Below are 9,669 nucleotides of genomic sequence, written 5' to 3' on the forward strand. Positions count from 1 at the left end.
TGTCATGATGAAAGGTTGTGTGATGTTGTGTACCGACAGAAATCTTTTAAATAGAAGGAAAGCCCTGTCATAGGTTCTCCGGGTATTGGTGGACAGTGCTAATTGTGACAATGTCCTGCTATGTTGCATGATAGCGTCTAGTCCATTACTAGCTGGTGGAAAGGTGGAGTGGTCGTGGCTGTGCGTGCAGCTTACGGAAGTATTTGTCGAAAAGCCTGTAAATTGAAACGAGACAAATGGTCAGCCGCCGTGTTACATACACCTGGGACATGAACACAAAACAAGAAGAAATTGTGACATGCAGCCAGCCAGGTGAGTTTCCTCAAGAACCTCATAATGGTCAGGGATTTGGATCGACCTTTGTTTATGATGTGGCATGTTGCTTGGTTGCCCATAGATGCCCCCATGTCACGGCAGCTGCCACAATGGGATACATCTCAAATAGCGCTGAGGTAGTGGAAAAACCCTCCAGGTCCTGAACCTCTGGAGGCCAGCTACCCCAAGCCATTAATTCCCGTAAATTGCTGCAAAACCTGTGGTAGACGCCGCGTCTGACCAGATGGTAGGTGAGGAGTCAGACAATTTAGGGAGGAACATGCTTTTCCCATTCCAGGTGGTTAAAACGTTTCTCCACATAAGTAGGTCTGCCGTGGCCTGGGGATCCAGGGGTAACCTGTGTGCATCATGGCTAAACAGTGGGAACATGTATAGGAGCCGTGAGATGAAAGCCCGGCCTTGAGGTATAATGCGCATGGCAAAATTCAGTGACCCAGGTAGAGATTGCAATTCTTTGCGGTTGCAAGTACCGAGGTGTATGTAGAGGTTGATGTTGGTAAGAATGTTCTCTATCTTGGTGCGTGGCAGGCTGGCTTGCATGGTGGCTGAGTCTAGTATGATTCCCAGAAAGGTGATGACTGTATCTGGTCCTTCAGTTTTGGTGGGGGAGACTGGAACGCCCACCTGTTTAAAAAGACTGATGGTTTCTATGAGGCTACTGGGAGGGGAAATATTCTCTTCGATCAGTAAGAAATCATCCAGGTAGTGTATAACTGTAGGGCATCTGGCCACATTTAATAATAACCAGCATAGTGTTTCGGCGAATACATCGAAAATGGCCGGACTACTTTTTGAACCAAACGTTAAGCGTGAGAAAAAGTAGTAGTGCCCGGCCCACTTAATGCCATGCAGGTGCCATAGTGTAGGGTGGATAGGCAATAATTTGAAGGCATTTGTTATGTCAGTCTTGCTGAGCCATGCTCCAACCCCTGCCTGCATGATAGCTGTAATGGCAGGATCTATGGTGGAGTATTGAAGTGAAAATTCCTCGGAGTGGATAAGGGAGTTCAGACTCGGTGTTGCAGAGGTGTGAGGTGCAGACAGATCGATGATAAGTCTTTGTTTGTGGGAAGATTTCCCTGTGACAATACCGATGGGATTTGTCCGCCATGTGATAAAAGGAGGGGACTGAAAGGGTCCTAATAAGAAGCCCTCTGCCACTTCTTTGGCTATAAGTGCGCTAACCGCTGTAGGGTTTTGTTGTGCAGATTGTAAATTAGGGCATTCAAGGATTCCTGAAGGCATGTGTATGAGACCAGTATGGAATCCTTGTGATAGACCAGTGATGATGAAGTCTACCAAATGTCTAGATGGATGTTGTGACAGTAAAGCCGTGAGTACAGAAATATTTATCTCAGTTAAGTATTGCTTAGGGTACATTTTATTCGGACACATAGTTTTCGCATGTGCCCTAAAACATTTTGAACATATATGCAATAACCGACATCCACTGTAATTACATGCACCGACATTGAAATTATTACATATTTGGGATTTCCCCCAAAACTTGATAGGACGACCCAGTTTGTCTTTGGGTGTTTTCTCTGCCGAACCAGTGCCCTGTGAGGTAGTAGGTTCGTTCGCAGTGGTTGGACAAAAATTAGCAGTATGGGCCATGGAGGAGCAGTATGCACAGGCCGGTGCTCTTAGACCTGCAAAGTGCCTGCAGAAAATGATCGTATCAATCTTGCTCCAGTTGGACCTTGTTCCGTACTGTGAGAAGGCGCCAGACACTTTGGCAGAAAAGGATCTATGGTAGTCATAGAAAGCTGACCCACCATATTTGTTGCCCAGGTCCACCAGCCTGTGCATATATAAGTCAAACTCCTCACGTCTGTGGGCATATACCGTACAAATCACATCACGATAAATGCCAAATGCTAATACAAATTCTGGAATAGTTAGCTTCCTATTTAATCGTGCATCCCTAGATTTTACCACCACGGAAATATCGTCATAAGCGTATGTCTTATGTTCCACTATATCCTGGGAGGCAATTAGTAGTGAGGCCAGATTGACATCTTTACCTTCCAGGATATCTAGGAGGTGTTCAGGTATCATGTGGGCAGGGTAAACCTCTTGGTCATCCGAGGTGATGGCTGGAGAAACTGATTGCAACTCAACCACTGCTGGAGGGATTGCCATGGCCGGTCCAGCCATGGTGAGGGCTGTAGTGACTGATTCAACTTTCTCCAGTCTAGAATTGACCTTGCTCATAGATGCCATGAGGGATGTGAGCATGCCATGTATGTCTCCTGGGTTAGACTGGCTAGATCCTTCCCCGGCATCCCTGTTATCGGTTGAGGTGTGCAGTAACTTGTAAAGTTCAGCTTTCCTTGCTGTTGCTGGAAAAGGGATTTGTCGTCTCCTGAGTTCGCTAGTGATGCGAGGGATAGTCCACGACCTGAAAGATGCTGGACTAGCCGTATCTTCCTCCTGTGATGTGGTGTTTGCTCTAGCCGGAGTACTCGGGATGGAGAAATCCTCTACCCCTTCTTGAGACATACTAGATGACAAAATATATGGTTAGCGTGGAAAACCACAGGGGATGTACTGGCAGGCTAATTATGCCGGATAAGGCGAAAAATTAATCTTGTTCTTTGGTGACAGGTGAGGCCCTGCTAGTTGCCAAGTGGCTATGAGAGGCTCTATCTATGAGTTGGCGCGAGGGGTTATTGAGGCCACCCGACGTAGCGGCAGGAGTTCGTAGGCCTCTCGGTGACAATAAAAGAAAACAGGGGAGGGGAGTGACAGGTGGCGCCCTCTCTATAATTTGCGAGGCGGCTAACTCACGTGTGGCCCGGGGGGCATTACCTCCGAAACGTTGAGGCGGGGTGTTGGCCTCGCGGACCACTAAACGATAGGCAGAAAGCCCAGAGGGGAGATACCTATTTGGGCCTATAACCCCTAAAATTTGACAGTACTCTATGTTCTATTTAGAGATGGAGCCGTATGTGATATATGGCGTGAGCAGGTTTAACGTACCTGGTAGTATGTATGAGTTTGCTAAGCGACAGGTATAGAAAAACCTGGAAAAACCTAAAGGGTTAGAAACAAGATATGAAAGTGTGAGAATTGGATCCTTTGATATCAATTTAGACTAGCTAGCTGTAGTGAGTTTATATCAATACATATGGAGGGGAAAATTTTAATGAATGGTAGTTACCTAACTGGCCATGTTATGTGGTATGGCCCTGATAACCAGGTTTAGGGGTGTGTATAATATGTTTCTATGGTGACAAGATTAATGTGTATGATTTGATAATGCTAGTGTTTGTAGTCTAATATGGTGCAGGTTTGTAACAATACAGTCTATCTTAGGCCGTGAATGTAAGCCACAAAAGAGGTATGTATGAGGTAAAATAATAATAGAAAATTTTCTTAAAGCAGGAAAAAACGTGACGTATGAGTGGTTGAATCAAGACGTGTGATTCAACCCGAAAGTTTGTGAGATTTTAGACCGAGTTCTTGTGTATGTAGTTTGAGTACATAAAGAAAAAGTCAGAATATATGCGTGCCATGTAAGAAACGTGTGTACATGGTGTGATAGAAGCGTAATCTTCTAACTGATTTTTTAAACATAATTTATAACATAAGTGCTGCGTGAGATATCTATAAATAATGTAAAGTTGTTTAAGCAAAACTCCATATATATGTATAACATGAAAACATTCCAATATCACTAATAGTGCAATATCTGATAATAGATTGAAACCATAACCTAAATAAAAATTATGGTTGGTCAGTACATGGGGTATATCGTGATTATGCCGGAAGCCAGAGGGTTAATGTGCCTGTGACTTGGCCGTAAAGCATGTGGCTCTAAAGTAAGGCCATTAAAATCGCGACGCCGTGAGAAGTGATCCGGGCGACGGACTTACGATTTTGAAGTCCTGTGGACTTAATCTGCGACGAAGACCGGGTTTGTGCGTGGCTGGCCGGGTGGAAAACCTGTAAGGACTCCTGGACACAGCTACACCAAAGAAAACCGTGTTTTTTTTTTAAAAGCAAGATGGCGCCGTACGTGAACCGGAAGTGGATTCAGATGCAGCGCTGACCTCGAACGGTATGGAGCCAGGTATGGGGTGTCCCTTAAGTAGGGAGAAGGTGAGTCATACGCCCCTCCCCCAATTACAGGCCAAAAGGCCTTAATACATATATATATATATATATATATATATATATACACACACACACACAATTTTATTATTGATATGTTCCTTTTTTAATTATAAATATTAGTCCTTAAGGGTAAAAAATTTATTATACAGTAAGCATACTCACATGCAGGCACAGACAATCTCACTGACACAAGCACACAAGTTCACAGGCTCACAGACAGGCAATCTCACATAAACAAGATCAGTGACAAACACAACATAAACAAGATCAGTGACAAACACAAACAAGCTTACAGGTACACACAAACGTAGTACAGACAAACTCTCTAACACACACAAGCTTACTACATACAAACTCACTGGTATACACAAAGATTCTTACTACAGACAAGCTCACTGACACACGCATACTACAGACATGCTCACTAACACACACATGCATACTACAGAAATGCTCACTGACACACACACACATGCTTAATACAGACATGCTCACTGACACACACACACATGCTTAATACAGACATGCTCACTGACACACACACACACACATGCTTAATACAGACATGCTCACTGACACACACACACATGCTTAATACAGACATGCTCACTGACACACACACATGCGTAATACAGACATCCTCACTGACACACACATACATGCTTACTACAGACATGCTCACTGACAAACACACGAACATGCTTAATACAGACATGCTCACTGACATACGCATACATGCTTACTACAGACATGCTCACTGACACACACATACATGCATACTACAGACATGCTCACTGACACACACATACATGCTTAATACAGACATGCTCACTGACACACATATACATGCTCACAACAACAGGCATATACACACAGACACACACACTCTCACTCACTAGCTGCAGTATATTTGAAGTCTACCTGGCATTGCAGACTGCTGCGGTGGAAGCCCTGGGAGGTGAGAACTTAATTTCCTTGCCCTCTTCCTGCCTTGAAGTCAGCAGCTTGAGATCGGGGCCGAAGCTTGAGATCAGGGGTGGAGCTTGAGATCGGGGGCAGAGCTTGGATGCCAGAAAGCTCCCTCCCGGTAGTGCTCCTTCCGGCCGCTGCATGCTCAATGCGGCCACACCGGCCCCAAGCCCCTCCCTCCATAATTTCCTTGGACTCTCACAGTCTGAGGGTAAAATTACCAAATTACCTTAGTTATAGGTATTAGGGCTTTCTCCCTGGCCCCAAGTGCTGTGGCCCACCGGGAAATTTCCTGGTATCCCGGTAGGCCAGTCCGGCCCTGGTTCCCTACACCAACAAGCCAATTACTCATTTGGAGTCATAGTGGGTTGTCAAATTGACTATAGATATCCAGCAGTAATGATTACCTTAAAAGATCCTCAGCCATGCATTATAGTGAGTTCCCTCCAATGGAAGTGCTACATAGAAACAATAAACCTATAACCCTCTTATATCTCTTCACTGATCCAGAGGTATGCCCCTCCTCGTACCCTCCGCTCTGCCCGCGACCACCTCCTGACCGCTGCTCGCACCCGTACGGCCAACTCACGCTTGCAGGACTTCTCACGGGCGGCTCCTCTCCTATGGAATAACTTGCCTACTGCCATCAGACTCTCCCCTAGTCTTCAATCATTTAAGAAGGGCCTTAAATCCCATCTCTTCAGGAAAGCGTATGGCCTCCCAGAGTAATCTCTCCCTTACATACCTGTCCCTATGGGATAGTGCTTTGCTCTCCCCTCCAGCTCTGCTTCACTCCTACTTGATATTTCCTATCCTAATGTTTCTAATACCCCACTTCCTATAGACTGTAAGCTCATTTGAGCAGGGTCCTCTTCAACCTATTATTCCTGTAAGTTTTCTTGTAATTGTCTTATTTATTGTTACATCCCCCCCCTCTCAAAATATTGTAAAGCGCTACGGAATCTGTTGGCGCTATATAAATGGCAATAATAATAATAATAATAATAATAATAATAATAAGCCAGATGAACATTTCATACTAGCATAAATCTTTTTCTTGCTTACACGGTTTTTATGTGCACTAATAAATCAAGCTGATTGTTTAAAGGGTTACTCAAACCATGATGACTGAGATCATTAAAACCTCCAACCTTTGTCAACTGTTGCCCCCTTCCTCACTCTGCCACCTGTCACTCCCTCCCTCCCACACTCTGTCCCCTGTCACCCCCTGCCACTGTCATCATCTCAATCTGCCACCTGTCACCCCCTCACTTTGCCATCCCTATCCCACCCCACACTATGTGCCCTACACATACTACACCCCTATCCTGCCCTACCCACACTGCATCTCTATCCCACCCCGCACTATGTCCTCTACATACACTACATCCCGACCCTGCCCTACACACACTACATCCCTATCCAACTCCACACTATGTGCCCTACCAACACTACATCTTTATCCTGCCCTACACACTTTACATCCCTATCCCAACCCACACTGTGTCCTACACACACTACATCCCTATCCTGCCCCACACAAAATACATACCTATCCTGGCCCACACTATGTGCCCTGCATACACTACTTCCCTATCCCACCCCACACTATGTGCCTTACACACTCTACATAACCTACAAACATACACACTACTTCCCTATCCCACACTATAGTGTGTTCCCTACATCCATATCCCGCACGACACCATGTTCCATACACACACAACATAACCTACACACTACATCCCTATCCCACACCACACCCTCTTCCCTACACACACTACATAACCTACATACTACATATCTATCCTGCACCACACCATCTTCCCTACACACACTACATAACCTACACAAATACACACTACATCCGTATCCCACCTCACACTGCATAACACTACATACCTATCCCAACCCCTCACTATATTCTTAAAGACCAGTTGTTAAAGTAGTGCTCCAGGCACCAGAGCCACTACAGTTTAATGTTGTGTTTCTGGAGCAAAGAGATTGACCCTGTAGGCTCAGCAGTGTAAGCACTGCCTTTTCTGTAACCAAGCATGTCAATTGATATAAACGGTCTCATAAGGTTGCCTCAGTTAATTATAGTTATATTTCTTGATAAAGTAAGCTACAATTCTCATTTAGAAATTATTCTGTTTAACTTCACTACCTACTTGCATTTGTTGATTGCATCTAAGTATTGTTAGGTCTGTCTCCCGGGTTATTATCAATAAAGACCTTATTTAAATACGGTTTTGATTAAAATTATTTTTTGAGTTAGGACAAGTAGATTGTCATGGTGGACAAGTAGATTGGGCAATCTCTTTAGCAGGGGTAGGCTGGGATGGGGGGCAGGGAGGCAATTGCCTCCAGGCCACCCTAAACCCAGGGCCACCCGTATCAAGCAAAAAATAAGGAAAAATCCAAATCCCCTGCCTCTGGCTGGGGACTCAGATTTTTCAATTTACCTCACTCTCCCTGCAGCCAATGGAGTCGGCCAGGCTCTTTCTGATGATGTCAGGAGGAGGGGCGTGACTTCCACTGCTCTTCTCACAGGACCACTAAGGAGTCTGGTAGAAGAGCAGAGGAAGTCATGCCCCCTCCTCCTGACATCATCAGGAGAGACCGACTTCACTTACTGCTGCTGCTGTATGCTGGTTGCTGCTCCTGCTGGCTGCTGCCCACTACTCCCTGGCCTAAGGTAAGACTCAGGGAGGGGGGGAATACACTTCAGTTTTTTTTATCCCCCCCTCCCCCTCAGCCCCTGTTCCCTTTCCTCAGCCCCTGTTCCACTTTCCTCAGCCCCTGTCCCCCTTCCTCAGCCCCTGTCCCCCTTCCTCAGTCCCTGTCCGCCCCTCTTCTCAGCTCCTGCCCCCCCTCTTCAAAGCTCCTGCCCCCCTTCTCAGCTCCTGCCCGCCTTTCCTCAGCCCCCTGCACCCCCCCCCTCCACCACAGCCCACATAAGATCGCCAATACAGCTCCTCTCCCCCAATTGCAAACCATATCATGGTCCCCTCCCAAATTGTAGCCATCAACCTACTTCAGCCCCTATCCCCCACTACATTTCCTAACCCCCCAATTACAGCTCATACCATCCACTACAGCCCTGTCCCTTACTCAGCCCCTGTCTACTGGCTTTAAAAGTGTAAAGTTTGGGTGTATGTGTGTGTCAGTATGTCTGTGTGTGTGTGTCAGTATGTTTGTGTGTGTGTGTGTCAGTATGTCTGGGTGTGTCAGTATATCTGTGGGTGTGTGTGTGTCAGTATGTCTGTCTATGTGTGTGCGTGTGCCAGTATGTCAGTCTATGTGTGTGAAATTATGTCTGTCTGTGTGTGTGTCAGTATGTCTGTCTGTGTGTGTGTCAGCCAGTATGCCTTTGTGTGTGTGTGTGTGTGTTTGTCAGTATATCCGTCTGTGTGAGTCAGTGAGTGTGTCTGTTTAGGTGACTGCCCCCCTTTCAATCACATGGGAAAGGTGTTTTTACTCTCCTCTTGGTGCAATGGGCCACTTGACTAGATTCCCCCCCCCCCCCCCCCCCCATGCCTAAGACTGCCAGCCCTCCCCTGCTCTTTAGTTTCTGGACAAGTCATTTTTCTTTTTATTTCCACACCCCTGAATTTAACTATGTTAATGTGAAAAAATCCTACATTATAGAAATACATTCTTTCTAAATTGAAAGCCATGATGAAATAAAATACCTGGTATTGCCAAATTGGCCAACGGTAAGGCACTTAGACTTGGTGGCAGAGCAGCCATCCAGTCTTGGTTGTATTTTCCAGCCATTACACAGTGTCTTCTTGTGTTGATTGTAGCTTGGTCTATGTGCAGGAGCCTTGCTGCTCCATTCTGGTTTTATCTAATGATCCATTAATATGCCTCTGATAGTAGGTATGTGTGTATTTCTCACAGCACTTCCGAAAGCTCACACCTTCCGCATTCTAATCTACAAGACACGGTTCTCTATAAAACAGGGCAGTGAAGTAAGCCTCTTATGGCTCACTGCTGAGTAAGCTAGGCTGTTGCTCTAATTACTTTGTAACTGTCAGAGGGATTTCACGTCAGCTTTGTAATGTGTTTGAGCCACACCTACTCTTGTAAGAGATTCAAGCTATAGATCTATAATTTAGATATGCTGCTACCATCTGCATTATGGTATTGATTTAATTTCTCAGGCATGAGAAATGAAACAGGCATGAAACTATTCACATTATGATTATTTTTATTGTTTTCACCAGGGCAGCTCTG

At 45.5% G+C, this 9,669-nt stretch overlaps 1 protein-coding gene across 1 annotated transcript in view; it reads right to left on the reverse strand.

Annotated features, from left to right (window-relative positions):
* PLCXD2 (phosphatidylinositol specific phospholipase C X domain containing 2) overlaps positions 1-9,435 on the reverse strand; it is a 56,498-nt gene extending 47,063 nt beyond the window's left edge. Inside the window, exon 1 of the mRNA XM_063444422.1 lies at positions 9,123-9,435. Coding sequence (XP_063300492.1) covers positions 9,123-9,207 — 85 coding nt within the window. The 5' untranslated portion in view covers positions 9,208-9,435. The remainder of the gene's footprint in view (positions 1-9,122) is intronic.
* Positions 9,436-9,669: the final 234 nt, after the last annotated feature.

Source organism: Pelobates fuscus, chromosome 1 (genome assembly GCF_036172605.1).
Source record: "Pelobates fuscus isolate aPelFus1 chromosome 1, aPelFus1.pri, whole genome shotgun sequence".
Taxonomy (NCBI): domain Eukaryota; kingdom Metazoa; phylum Chordata; class Amphibia; order Anura; family Pelobatidae; genus Pelobates; species Pelobates fuscus.